We start from the raw sequence: 15,291 nt of genomic DNA on the forward strand, positions 1-15,291 counted from the left end.
CGACAAAAAATAGGACTCTCGTAGTTTTGACATTTTACTGGCAAGTCGACAGCAGGCCGTCTGACTCAGCCGAGCACGAGAGTCCAGGGAGACAATCGCAAGAACTGCCAACGTGTGTTTGCATGCAGCTGTCTCCCTTTCCAGGGCGTTGTAGGCAGATGTCGGCGTACAGCTCTCGGCTTACAGCCTCGGTGAAACGTTTCCATGGCAACGCCACACGGAAGCAGCAGTGCGATTCGTCACACACTGGGTTGCAAGTGTCGACAGGTCCGATGTAAGTGCCCGCCACGAAGCACTGCAGTGACACATTTCAAAAAACAGTTGGACAGAGGAATACACTAGAGCCATCATCATCGCTGTATCACATTAACATTAACATAAACATTAACATTAACATTAACATTAACATTAACATTAACATTAACATTAACACAACCACCACAGAATCATCATTCTCATCAAAACGTTTATCGTCATGGACAGCACAACTTCCGATGTTGTTCTTCCACGTTTGATGCTGCTTTTATAACACAGCTTCAAGTAAGTTAAAGACCATATCATTTGCCTTTTTTTTTCTCCATCTCTCCTCGGGTATGTCAGATATCGATAGATATTAGACAAACATAATTATCTACTCTGTAAATCTTACGCGCTGGTTCAACGTTTCTTCTGTGGTTCAGATTTTTTTCTCTCTCTATGTGTGTGAGAGAGAGAGAGACCTATGAAACGACATCGATGCCACTTCTCTCAAAATCTTTTTGTCAAAATTTGCTCTGTGAGTCTCATGAGAAGCCGCGGGTAGCAAATCTTGTATACACTGTAATGATTAAGCTGAAAGCCTTTGGGATAAGAAGCCTGCAGAGACATAATTTCTTTCGCCTACTGTTCTTCATCTTTTTATATCTGATAGATTAAAAGTATTTAATAAAAAAAATGCCTCTTTGTGTGTGTACACATCTAAAAAGAGAAATTAAAAAGACATTCTCGTGTTACTTACTTGGATTATAAGGCTACTAACAAACACAACGGCAATCAATGTTGACTTCATCCTAATGTTAGAACAAAAGCGGTAAGTCTGCTGTAATGAAAAGAAAAATGGTGCACTAGATGCGGAGGTTTATATGACACAAGTGTGGTTAAACACTTTGTGGATAGCCTTGTCATATCAAACACCATGTGAGGTTACAATGCTAGAAACCTTATACTTCCTTTCAACTCATAGGTTTGCGAGAGAATTCATGGGAACAAAACAACCTGACTGAGTTTTCATGCTCCAGAAGAAAAGAAATACTTTCCATATCTTATCAGGAAAGATTTATTATCAACACATGCCTTTGGCCTTCCAAAGTTAACATTCGAGACAACAGTTAAGATGGCTGCTGGTTTAGTTCGTGGCAGCTATCGGACATCGTAATTAATTATTCTTTGACTAAATACTTTATTGGTTCTGTGCGGGTGTTCTGTGTCGATTTCGTGAACTGTTTCAGAATATTGAAAAGCTAGTTATTACAATGTTTTGAATGTTCCACATAAGAACTAGAAAACCCAGAATTTGTTGGTTTTTTAATTTAAATGGCAGTATTGCCGGACTAGCAGAGTCAGAGCCGAAATATGAAAGCATTATATTTGCAATACTTTCCGCTTTAATAGCAAGCGGAGTCTGGGAGGGATGGAGAGGTCACTGTGGATGTGTGGATGAAGACTGTCGAAAGGAGTAAGGGAATAGCTAAGGTAGGTGTTGAGCTTTTACGTCAGGGCAACGAGGAGAAGAATTGGTGTAGATTGTAGGCAGACTACTATCACGTTCCTGTCTGTACCTCCACACACGCACGCGCACACACAAATGTGAAGAAGTAGAGAAAAACACATTGATGTCTACAGCTGTGTTCCGTTTATTTGACAGCAATCAACAGCGGCTTTCAGCCTGAGGCGCAGGGGTTGGTTGTGAGGCCCCTGACGTAGTTGGCAATGGCGACCAGGCTGTTGAGCAGCTCCTTGCCAGCTGTGACGATCTCACTGGCCGACAACACGAAGCCATTGCTGGTGTTGGACGATGGACGGAGTTCATAGGCAATGGAGACGACTCCAGGTTTTGCGTACAGTGCCCAGTCCCCGGATGTTCCTTTAGCAGAATCTGCGACAACAGTGAGGTGAAAGCACTCGTACGCTCACTAGTTATGTCACATTTAATGTGTAGCAGCGATACGAGTGTCATACAGTGTGATATTACGTAGTCTCAGTCAGTTAGTCGTCCCTTGACCGGCACGTCGTTGGGAGTTCGGGGGATGGGGAAATCACATGGGTAGACGCTGCAGCTGACAGGGCCGCCACTCTTGTCTACTGTAGGCGATAGTCAGCAGGTCCTGCACAGGACGACCATGTTCTTTTTTCTGATAATGATTGATGAAAATATCCTTGACAGTGAACTCTTTGTATGTTTCAAATGTATCTTACAGGTTAGAGAAAGCTTAGAGAGAAGGTTAAGTTCATGTATTAACTAACAGTATTTCAGCATCTTGGGAAAGAAAAAAAATCTATGCGATTATATGAGCAATACTCACAACCAATCTGCGAATAAGCTGATCCGACACCGAATGTCCTTCCATCCACGGCTTTTATAGCATCAGCCATCAGCCTCCCACCAGTCGTCTGGTTGAGGATGTCAGATAATACATTAAGAGCACCTGTACTTATTCTGAACTCAGTTAAAGGTAACGAAAACAAAGCCTCAAAAGCATTGATAGCGACTTATATTTTACATGATTTTAATTAACTCCTTAGGTATATTTGTCCAGTGGAAATTTGTAATCGATTTTCGCCACTTCCCATCGTCCTAGACTCTGAAATGTTTACCAATTACTCATTTTTGGGAACGATACAATATGAAGTCATTTTGAGTAGTCCACAAGTAGAAAAATAATTTTTACACATTCTTTAAAACATTGTATGAGAACTTACATGCCAAATGAGGGGAGATGGGTAACTGTTGCTATAAAACTAGAAAACTATAAGTAGGCAAAAAAGTTACAAAGTAAAACGAAAAAATCGATGACAAAATACAAAAAGACTTAAAGGTTTAAAATAAAATAAGTAAAAAAAAAAAATAACGCACTTTCATAAGAAATGTACTAAAATGGGTAACATAATTTTTTCCTCAGGTCTCGCGATTTGAAACTTCGGGGCCCCTCATACTTTTTATATTTTAAGTCACATGCACTAAAGAAAATGTCGAGACCTAAGGAAAAGAAATATTTTACCTTTTTAGAACATTTCAAATAAACGTGTATTATAAAACTTTTTTCTATACTTTTTACCAAACAATTTTTGCAATGATTAATATTGTTCAGCTAAGTAATTACTATAGTAATTTTAGTGATTGTGTTATAATGACAGCCATTGGCACTATCTAATAATACTAAATAAGAGATTTGTATAGCGCATACTCACACTCGCTCTTAACGCTTCAAACAACGAGACTGTGGAGTGTATTAGGAGTAATGCTGAAGGAAGAGTTTTTAGTGCAGATGTGAAAGATTGAAAGGGTGTGAATGTTGTGGCATGTTGCAATCTATCAGCAGTAAAAAGAAGAAAAAAAGGAATATTTCAGGGTGGCCTCATCTTACGTGTTGCGCTCCGTTACAGGGCATGGAGCCGGTGCTGGAGCTAGAGTAGGGTGTGAGAAGGACCTGGGAGTAGCAGTGGACTGGCAGGTAGATGGCCATTCTGGCTTTGAAGGCTTCGAATATTTTTTCAATAGCTTGGGTCTCTGCTTCCGATGAAGCGTAGGGGCCAGGGTAGGTATCCGAGGAGCACGAGCTGGACGCTGTATAGAATGTAAAAGGATACTTAATTGCCGATTCTTTGTTATCATTTAAAAAAAATGTTTCCAGATAAATTTAGTTTCAATAAAAAGAAGTCCAGTTTTTAGTAATCTTTGAAGAGTAAACTAGACACTTATTGGCTTATTGTTAGCATTGTTATTATCTAATTACAGACTCATGAAATTTTATGATAAAACAAAAATAGCTATTAATGATGAACGATTTAGACAACTCAGATATTCTCTTACTAAAAAAATAAAGCTTTCTCAAGTTATTTTTCGACACCATTAGAATATTGTTATTACCATGTTCCAAAATTACCTTATCTGTCCCGGCACGTTAAATTATTTTAACTACATGTATATGAAAAAGATGAAGCCTTATCTACAATCTACAAAGTTCGACCGAAAAAATTTAGGAAACGCAAGCAACTTACTTGCAAAGTTTGGCTCTGCGAAATTCCTGTTGAGATCAACTCCAGTACAGAGCAAAGAGAGGTATCTTCTATTTTTTCGCCACAGTCTCTGTGAAAGGGTAAATACACAGAGCACATGTACACACGCGTGCAAACACCCATGTATACATGAAAGCATGCACGCATACACACACGTACACATAATGTACAATCGTACATATAAACGCATACACGCATGTACATATGACCACATACATACACGTACACGTGCAAACGCACCCACGCACACACGAAAAAGAAAGTATTAATACGGTTTAAATTTAATTAAAAACCGCCGAGTGAAATGACTTTACTAACACGAACATTATCACGTGCATGCGATATACATACAATTTTATGAGCACAGGGGCCCAGCGAATAAACAACCCATGTGAGTATTCATAACAAAGAATTGATTAAAGAAAACAAGTCTCTTTATCTAAGCTCTCTGGTGCTACTTATCCTGTCGTCTAATGGCCACTTGCTTGATACACCATCAGAAGTACGGGATACAGAGAATTAGGACTCACGGTTGAAGAGCTTTGGTGGGAGTAGTCATAGCCATCAGGATTGGCCACTGGAACCACTACCAGGTGATAGTTGTCTAGTATGGCCTTGGCGTTAGCCTGGGTAGCGTAGTTTGTCAGAAGCTGAAACCGAAAAGAATGCAAATAGAGACAGGACGAGGACAGGATAGGTACATGTACATGTGTTTCTTCTGTAAGGGTCTGAAATTGTTGCTCTGTGTGTGTGTAAAATTGTTACAGCCGATTCGAAGTGTGCGTATAGGTGTGTTGTAGGGGGGGGGGGGATTTCATTATCGCTCTCTGACAATATATATATATAATTACACACACATATATATATATATATACACACACGTGGGCGCGCGCGCGCGCACACACACACACACACACACACTTAAATCAATTCATTCATTTTAAGAAATTTTGAAGACTTAATCTATCAATTTAAGTTTCATAGGTTATTGATGTTTATATACTCGTATTTACAAAGCTCTATCTCATCCGAAAGTGTTCTAAGAATACACGTGATATGCGCGCACGCACGCACACAAACACGCGCGCTCACTCACTCACTCACTCACATACACACACACTTGGATGACTATCAAACACTGCTCACCCAGTCCAAAGTGTACAGCATAGCAGCAGCAGTGATGTGCTCCCTGGCATGGATGTTGACCTCGAGCATAATAACAGGCTTCTGGCCCATTTGTGCGCCCGCCTGTGTGGATAAGCGGATGTGGTGACAAAAGTGAAGAACGTGGAGGTATTGTTCCTTCTTAATTTGTCTTTTATCGTTTTGTTGACTCTTCAATCAAATTAACGTCTGAATGTCTTAAATGATACAACAAGGCATAAGTGGGCGCATGGAAGGAGTTGTTCTTGTTCGCCTATATTTTATCACACTTGGAGGCTAGCTTTCGAGATACAACTGGCAGTCATCTGCAAAGGATCCACAGGTCCAGCACAGCTTGTACGGAAGGAGTGATTAGAGAAAAGAGTGAACGCCAAAAAATAAAAATAAAAAAAGAACGCTGAAAGACATAAGGTTACAGCAGTATTGTCAGAGGTGGAAGTCGTGGTGGCTGCTATTGCTGACATAGGTGTAAGGGTAAAAGTAGCAGCAAGAGTAGTAGAAATATCAGCAGTCGATGAAGAGGGAATAAAAGAATGATGAAGATAAGGTGTAAGAAGAGAGGTTAACCTCAATAAAGTGGATAATCTTCCCGCCTTCTGTCCTCGGACGATCTGGGTTCTTGCCGCTTGAGTCGAACTTCGTCAAACTCGGAAAGTTGTTGGCCAACGTCTGCAAGTGGGCTACAACCTGGGAAACATTTTAAAATCCGTCTGATTATTGAAGCCAGATGAACAAACAAAGAACAACTTGCTCAGGCATTGGATGAAAAAAATGGTCCCTCAGGCTAGAGACTTCGAGAACACTGAACTATGAGTAGTTCACCGTGTCAATGACAAGGCAGGGGAAACGTATAGTTTATCCTATATTTCTACCGACCTTTAATTCTCTGATTACATTGTCAGCAAAGTCCGAGTGAGCCTCGAATTGATCTCGCTACCTGGAAAGCCACTATTCTTCAGCGATTTTCCAGCAATTTCTAACTACTTTTTGTTATTCTCACCTGCACTCTACAGGGCCTTTCAGACGAGGACGATAAATAAATCATAAACAGCAACAATTTAAATTTTAAAAATAAATAAAAACTTTTAAAAACATTTAAAACATTTAAATAAAAACATAAAAAAATATAGCGCAGCAGGTTTGTGACAGTCATTTAAGCAAACCCAGGTAAACCAGACCAATACCTGGTTGTATGTGTAGTACTGATTGTGGTTCAAACTGGTGTATGGAGTCGCAGTCATCAACAGCTTGTACGCCTGGTTCTGGACCTCAACCTCCTCGATCATGCTAGAGCAGAGAGACAGCAAAGCAAGGTGGACTTTACATTGTATCAGTAAAAGATACTTTCGTTTGATAATAATGTCTGTTATTGACCACCGCATCTTATAAATCTCAACTTTTGACTAAACACATCACTAAAATCATCGAAAAATTATGTACAAACGTTTGGACCATGTTTAGCGAAATTTTAATATAACCGCCATGCAAACTTTTTGTCAAATGCGGTGGAAGGTCTGTTCCTATTTGTCATCTTTGCAAGAAGTACCCGAGTGCACTTAAGGTATCGATTCATTAAGTTTTGTAAATGATAGAAGATAGACGATAAAAGATAAATGGCGAGGAGAGGTCGCCACTTACGCCTGCACGTCGTTCTGCTTGACTGTGACGTTCAAGCCAGCCTGTGTCCAGCTGCGGACCAACGGCGCGAAGCTGCTCGGGGGCACCATGACGTCAGCGTAACTGCCCAGCCTAGGGTGTGTCCAGAAGTCCAGCTGTCAGCAAAATCACAAAAAATTGTCGTTATGCTAATGTAACTACAGTTATTATCGCCTATTTGACTGAAATTACTCAAGTAGTTTTCTGATTTAATTCCTTATTACACTCAATCTTTACACTTTTAGTTTGAGGAATACTCGGCTTAGAAGTCAATACATTTTTGACAGTTTAAAATGCCAGTATAAAAGGGAAAAAAGGACCACTGAATAAAAAAAACTATACTAAAAATCTCTTAGTTTCACAAGACATTTAGCTCTGTGTTATGTTTCCATTTACAAGTTAGACTTGTGAATGGTACAGAATGTTTTATGTAACATTGTATGCTATTTTATGTTTGTTTTATTTTGAATGCTTTTCTTCAAACAGTAGTCAGGATCAATGTCAAAATAATCAGTAAATTTAGTACACGGGATATTTAATTCTGTTATTTTCATATTTACAAGTTAGCATTGTGAGTGTTTTAGAATAACTTTTCATAGCAATAAAATTGCAAATCCAATATTGTGTGTGTTAACATAATTTTCCAGAAAAGTGTCTCCAGTTTTTGTTTCGATTTGTACAAACTGCAGTACTTTTTGCATGAAGTTTTTATTATGAAATTTGTATTAAAATTATATTTTCAGTATCATCCAGTTTTGAATTCTTGATAATGTTTTAAATGCTGCTACTGTTGTCGATGATAGCGGTAACAACGACAACGACAATGACGATGACGACGACGACGATGATGATGAACGAGAAATAACACCTTACTGTTTCATCTACTTCGGCATAGTGGTTCAACAGCTGAACCTGATCAGGAGTTTCAGCCTTAACTGACAGGAGTTTATACCTGTGCAAGCATAAGACAGGACACAACACTACAATAAAAGGCAGAAAGAAGCTAACCAATTATAAACATAAGATAACTAATCTACTCAATTAAAGTGAACTACGCAGACTATATTTTTTAAAATTAGTCCTTCTCAAGATCGATATTACATCTAGCCTTTCACATTTTGTAACTCATACCTTCTCATATTGCTTTGAAAACTTGCTATAGTCAAAATTCATAACTTCTCAGGGTACGCTACTCAGCAACGGTGGTTTAAAAAAATTATCAGAGTTACCTACCCTCGATAGCCTGCTGCCGACTGCGAAGCTGGTGCCGCCATGGCACCCAGTGCCAGCAGACACATGCAAAATATGAAGCGCTCCATCTGGCAGACATACAAATGGAGAAAAAGTATGTATAAACATAAGTCGCTGTCATAATAGCAATGATACTGTCGCAAAATTATGTAATTTTCTCTCCCCTTTACCCAGACTTTCTGCAATACGAAAGTGAGACTTTCAATAGCAGCAATATTTCAAGGAATTTTTGTTATATTGTAATATTTTGTTGTCGATATTTTTTAAAATAAATTTTCTTGTCGTATTTAAAAATATAGTGTTATTTAATAATTTATTTGTATCAGTAAAATGTTTCTGGTTTGAACTGTGATGTAGCGAAACTGTGATCTTGGCCAGCGCATTTGAATTGAAAATAGCAAACCAGTGTCAGCTACTGTGTCACTGAACACAAGAAATTAAATTATAATTCATCTCTCATTTTACAAAACAAGTAATCTAACGAAGAAAATGGAGACAGTTTCCACGCCAAAAGAAACAGAGCAACATAAATCTGCGTAAGACTGCCGTTTGAGATATACTTGTAAGACAACAGTAATTTTTTTGAGTTCCAACTTTTGGTCGGGATATAGATTGACTTACCTGTGTTGTTTTGTCCGGTGTCAGCACCAAGCCTGTACCGACCAACAAGAGAGGCAGCGACCTTCTTATACAAAAGTTAGATCATGAGCCGTGTGCAAAACGCGGACAACCAGATGGTCAGGCCATTCGTTTCTTTTCGTCCAAATTATTTTACTGCATTAGAAAATAAAAGAAAGTTGTACCTTCTCGTTTTCTATATATATGAAGTTACGAGTTGGGAACTTTTTTACATTTTGGTTACTTATTATGTTGTCCTTTTAAAATATATTATGTTTATAAGAATTAGGAAGTTTTTATTGCAAAACCTTTAAAATGACAACTACTTTTTGCCGTGATATAGCCATAGTTGCTAGCACGGCATAAAACACAAACAAACAAATTACGAGTTGGGAAAAAAGTGTCATGATGTCAAGATCTGGAAACAGCAACGTGTGTAATAATAGCACGAGTTAGAAACAATAAATAAAGAGTAAAGAGATGGATTTGAGAATGTTTTAATAATTTTTGTATTTAAGCGTTTTCAAGAAAGGTCTCATAAATATCATACAAGTATTAAATAGGTATATAGTTCTTACGAACATAACGTTCTTTGTGTATGTTTCTGAGTTTTTATAATTTTTGTTTTGCGAATTTATGGTGCATTGAAATCCGTGTTTGGCATAAACATTGACACGAAAGTACGTACGCACACACAGTTACAACTTGGTTTGTACGGAAAGATAGGAAAATTCCTCCACTTCGAAGGCAGGAACTGAAAAAAAAAAAACAACCTTTACGAAATGGCGATAAAACGTTATACAAGTGGGTGAACAATTCAACAATGCCTCTTTACCTCAAGCACAGCCACACCCTCTCATCCCCTCACTTGCCTCCCTGTATGCCAAACCAGATGGCGCGTATTCAACAGAATACTCTTGATTCAACAATACTCGTGTCTTTCATTTTCAGCCTCCACCAAACCAGTGTCACGTGACTTCAATGCGCGTGAGCAAGATGTTTCCTCTGTGTTAAGTGCGCAGGCCATTTCAGTCTGTAACTTTTTAATTCATGTGTCTGCATCTTTGGTCCAGTACTCTTCATACCTTAAATTGCTGAAAAAAAGGTTGAACCTGTTACTGATGCAGTAAGTGTTAAGTGCTATTAATTGAACGATTGTGAGATCTCTACTACGAAGTTTTAGAAACACGTACAAACGGAAAAAAGTGTGTCATCACTATGTATCCACACAAACTTACATGATTCTTAATGATGTCTTTCATTAGTGCAGTAAAAGGCCTGGAGGGCTCACATTTTTTTCTAATAATTAGGCAAAATTCAAATTTGGTGAATGCTCCTTTTTTGTTATGGATATAAATATGAACAGCACATGTACAGACGATAACAACAGAGGTGTTGTTGTTAAGCCTTCAGCCAGCTGGAGAGCTGTGAACATGTATCAACTAAGCATCTCTATATACAAGCATGATGTCACGATTTCCACCTTTTCCTGTGTTTGATGATGTTCGTACGCGTGTACTTCGGAGCAGAAGACAGGTATTTCCCTAGATTTGGAGAAATAGTATTGTGCACTTTAGCAAGTCATTAGAATAAAAATTGTACACCTCACTAGACCTTTAATATCTCAAAAACATGGACTGCAAAAGCGATTTAGAACAAATGGTTCCTAACAATAATGAACTGAAGCAGATACTTTATGCATATAATAGCGGCAAAGAGACATAAATGAAATATGGATGCTTCGGTCACGCGTACTCAAAGCTTTCGTTTTAATGTTACATCGTGCCCAGCGTTGAAATAAAAGTCTCTATGAGAAGAAGGACTACGTATTATTTCCTGACTGCTTTCTTTTTTTCGATTTTACAAGTGTCCCGCTACGTCTGATAAATATCCCGCGATGAATGAGTAGTTAATGACGATGGCCACTTGAATCCAGAGGTGAGCTTGAACGCTGGGAATTTTCTCACCTGGCAGTCCTCAAAGGTTAGTAAGTTTTATCCAGAAGTATTTTATAAACAGTTATGTTCTTGCTCTCGTTCGAGATGTGGTGGGGTTGAGAAGAGGTAAATAAAAAATAGCAAAGGGTTAGGGCTAGGCAAGTAAATAACATTCTTCAGATCTTGATTTTCTTGTTTGTTTTTAGCATTGTTTATTGGTCAATTATTTTTGGTTTGCTCGAGTTTGCTTTTGCTGTTTTGTTTTTTTTTTTCTTAAATGCTATTTGCATTTGCTACCGAAGTTTTATTTTAAAAAAATTCATTTAATCAGCATCAAGGTATTTCTTTCCACTTGGGGTTTTAGGAATAGTTGATCTTATATTGTTGGTGATTAAAGTGATGTTGGTACTATTATCCGCCATCAATATCAGCTGGGTAATAAACGTGAACTACCACAGTCAAACCTGCGTTACCCGAATTCTCCCTGTATTGAATTTTTAACCACTCTATTCTGCAATTTGAATCCGCTTGATTCTGAAATTGACTCGATCTAAAAAATTGGAATTGATATGCGACCAACTAGTAACATTATGTGTCAAATCCTCTATTAATTCTAAATATATCTAGACTGTTATTCGATAATTTTAATCGTTCTCATGATTTATTTTTAATATTGTGTGACCGACATCTTTTCGTCTGTCCAGATTCCCTCCAATCGGCAAAAATTAGAAATAGTGCTTTATCATGAGTTAACTGTTTTTGATCTTATATTGCACTGACATCTTTAATTACTTGTTATGTAGATGTCACAGTGCATGAATGGAAAGTAGGTCGGGTGATTGGAATATGATATCACTTTATTTATCCCAGATGGCAATGCGGGGCAGCTCGATACCAACACCACAACATGTTCCCACAACATATTAATATCCACCAAACAGACTCGTACATTTATGTCCAGGAAGCTGCATTCATTCGCACACAGTAACAGTCAGGTCGCACGGCCAAAACAACGAAGGGCAGCCTCAGTCTGCTAGTCCTGCATGCAGGTACACAGAATTGGCGTATATTTCATACACAGTTCATATTTTTTATTGGGCTGAATCGATGTATAAAAACAATAGTAAGAGGGCTCCGTTGTGCTATTATTCGTGATCTGACCATTTTACAGAACATGGTTTATTCTCAGAGCGTGGTTTTTCCGTATTTATGTTCTTCTATAATAAAGAAAGGGAAGCTACTTGATTATGGGCGACATAGGGTCAACCTTGTGCCATCGGACTTCAAATCTTTAGAACTCAGTCGATTTTAGGACTAGAATAACAACTTTAGTATCAGAAGAAAAGTCAAAACCTGTACATTTAAAAAAATGTACAACTTGAAAAATCTCAAATTTGAGACTCATTCTGTCTTGTTTGCATATTTATCCATTCTTTGTTAGCATAATTCCCAAACCAATATAATTTTGCTGTTTGTAGATCTTTTATATTTTATTTATAAAACTCAGTTACAGACGTCAAGACGCCATCACTCAATGTGACGTCATTTGCAGGGTGCTTACATCATTTCGTATTGACGACACTTTGCACGCGCGGGACATGCGCACCGCCAGGCTATACGTCTGTTCGTCCCGCAGTCAAAGTCATGGGGCAGCTTTTCCCAAGACGCTATAACACTTCGCTCACGTTCCACCGCTAAACTACACGCATGCTGAAATTCTTGAAGTGGGTAAGTTGTTATATCCTAGACTGCCGAAAACTGTACAATGTAAAAATACACAGAGTGCTTGCATTGTACTCCACGGTAAAACGCGTGGATTGTGTGAATGAGTCAGTACCAAGCGCCATTTTGACGACGAAAAACTGGAAAATTTAGGAAAATAAAATAAATACAGATCTGAAAAAAGAGTTATTATTTACGATAGCGGATAGAAAACAACACAAAGTAGGATCGAAGAACGGAGTGCTCGTTGAAATAGATTATTTTCTAGTATTGTAAATAAACTCCCTTAAGTTTGTTTTTGACCTGATCTGTACCGGCTTGGTTTGAAAGTTGTGTTACAGGTTGTGTCCAGTCGGTGATAACATCCGATCGTTATGACCTTTCATCTGATGTTCTACAGGCTTTTAATTTTGTACACTACACCACTCTGCTTCCTCATTAACAGCTACTTTGTACAAAACCAGTTTTATACAGATGATTATTAATTGTTTATCTCTTGTCATCTATATTGATAGAATAAGTCAAAACTGTTGCTCTCTTGAGAAAACCGGAAAACTGTTTTTTTTTTATATGAAAATGTTCATTTTTTATATATATATATTGGTCATAATAGATAAATATACCTCAAGTTGAACCTTTAGTTAAATAATTATTAGTGTAAAAAGAGGTGTCTATAATTTAAAAAAAAATTAAAATAACATTTGTTCGCGTTTGTTATCGAGACTTTATACTCTCAACATTAATAGCTTACATGTTTCAAATAGACTATTTATAGACGTATCCTTAATGCTCGATGCTTGAAGGAGTCTTATCCTGGAATTTATTCCACCCCGCAAATAAGGGGTACTTGATCTTTAAGGAATGGGTTAGACGGGGACGGATGGAGATTGGTCCCTGATTTTCCCTTTTTTATCCCTTAATTATGGTGAATCAATTACAGGTCATCGCCTCTACGGCGCCTTCCCATAAAAAAGTATTTTTCAGTCATATTCTCCTTTTTTATTTTCAGAGGAAAAAACGGGTGGTGAAGCATGACAGGATCGATGATGACCCAGAAGAAGATCCTCACAATAACACGTTCCTAAGAGAATGGGGGACTAATACAGACAACTCCGCACTATCTTCACCGTCGGATGTATTCAGCGGAGCGAAAACGAAAGTTAACGGGATACAGGATGTTGTTTCGGCACACGAACAATCAACTGATGTAGAACAGAGTGAGGGCCAGGAAAAACAAAATGTAAGTACGGAAAACAGGATATTGTAAGTGGATCCCGATAAGACACGGAGAACATCAGAAATGAATAAAGACGCGGTGTAAGGATTTAGATATATGCTTGTTTGGATGTGCGGTACAGGTATTATGTTCTTCGTGCAGTTTTTTTTAGAAGATTTTAGCAATGCTGCTGTAAAATTTAGATTAGTAGCAATTTTGTTCCAGTTACCGAGTGAGCCCTATATATGATTACGTTCTATATATTACTTTCACATTGAGTTCAAAAGAAAAGTAGCATTTTGCGTAATATGTAGGTACTGCATGAAATCAATAATAGTTCCTTAAACATACTACATTTTGTGACAATTACAAAAGATTATCTAGACTTAAAACAATCAAGTATTATATAGCCCAAGAGCAACATATTTAATGTATATAATATTTTTTATTGGCTAGACCACTTTTGAAATCTTTTTCCCATGTACTTTAAAGATCTTTGTTTTCTTTTACTTTATCCATCTCTTGCCTTTCGATCTTCTTTTAAACATGGCCATAGCATTTACACTTTTACACGTTACTCTTTCTTTCTTCTTCCTTGCATATGAATAATAGTGTACATAGCGTGATAGTTACTTATTGAATGTAGCTGTAATATTTGATACATTACCATTTAACCTTCTGAAGCCTTGTCTGAAACCATTAAAACTGACCTATTTTACTACCTGCGGAATTTCTTTTGCTGTATTCTTTATCATTTCTTGCTGCAGGCTTGGTTATTGTTGTGATGTGTTTCTGCAAGAACCTGCTTCTTTTTTCGTGTCTCATCATGTTTTTCCCAGTTGCAAACATTGCTAAAGAATGTGTTTTTGTTTATCCTTTGTTACACCTCGAGGAGCATAGGGTCGCAACAACACATGGACGACTGTGAACACGAACGTAAATATTATTACGCAGGCACGATGAAAGCCCTACACATAAAAACGATGACGGCCCGCTGTCTTCTCAATTTTTGATAATTTTGGAAAGTAGGAATTCTTTCCTGTGCATTCAGCAACGGGACATGCACTTCTATGGCACTTGCTCTGTCGAGATTCGGTATTTTCTGTGGAAATTGTTTCATCAGCAATGCTGTGCACAGCCATGGCCCAGCCGTGACGGGAAACGCGGTTTTGCGCCCAAAAGAAGGTGTGAACAGATGAAGGGAATCGTCTTTAACTTCCTCGAGATTTGTGTTTCTTCTTGTGATTTCATGTTCAAGTCATTAATGAGTGATGTGATAGGAGTCTTTTGAGAGTGATATGCATCCTCACTCGACTAGATCTTTAACTTTTGTATTGCTAGAAACCTCTAGCATCTACAATGTCCTCTTTTCTTTTTCCAGACAAAGGATCAACAAAAGAGTCCTGAAAAAAGCGGAGTGTTTACCACTCTTCCTTGTTCCCAATATCCGGG

The 15,291-nt window shown here is 38.0% G+C and overlaps 1 protein-coding gene and 1 long non-coding RNA gene across 2 annotated transcripts; both read right to left on the reverse strand.

The window, feature by feature from the left end:
• Positions 1-20: 20 nt before the first annotated feature.
• On the reverse strand, positions 21-1,176 carry LOC112572393. The gene is made up of 2 exons (XR_003100982.1): positions 998-1,176; positions 21-295 (listed from the first exon to the last, which is right to left on the reverse strand). It is a non-coding gene; the product is annotated as an uncharacterized LOC112572393 (long non-coding RNA).
• Positions 1,177-1,868: 692 nt separating this feature from the next.
• Positions 1,869-9,028, reverse strand: LOC112571764 (zinc carboxypeptidase A 1-like). Its single transcript, XM_025251037.1, has 12 exons — positions 8,968-9,028; positions 8,329-8,414; positions 7,969-8,047; positions 7,078-7,211; positions 6,624-6,726; positions 6,007-6,126; positions 5,422-5,523; positions 4,806-4,925; positions 4,258-4,345; positions 3,624-3,823; positions 2,562-2,649; positions 1,869-2,134 (listed from the first exon to the last, which is right to left on the reverse strand). Exons 2-12 carry the CDS (start codon positions 8,412-8,414, stop codon positions 1,920-1,922), a joined length of 1,335 nt encoding a protein of 444 aa, XP_025106822.1. The 5' UTR covers positions 8,968-9,028; the 3' UTR covers positions 1,869-1,919.
• Positions 9,029-15,291: the final 6,263 nt, after the last annotated feature.

Source organism: Pomacea canaliculata, linkage group LG9 (genome assembly GCF_003073045.1).
Source record: "Pomacea canaliculata isolate SZHN2017 linkage group LG9, ASM307304v1, whole genome shotgun sequence".
Classification (NCBI taxonomy): Eukaryota; Metazoa; Mollusca; class Gastropoda; order Architaenioglossa; family Ampullariidae; genus Pomacea; species Pomacea canaliculata.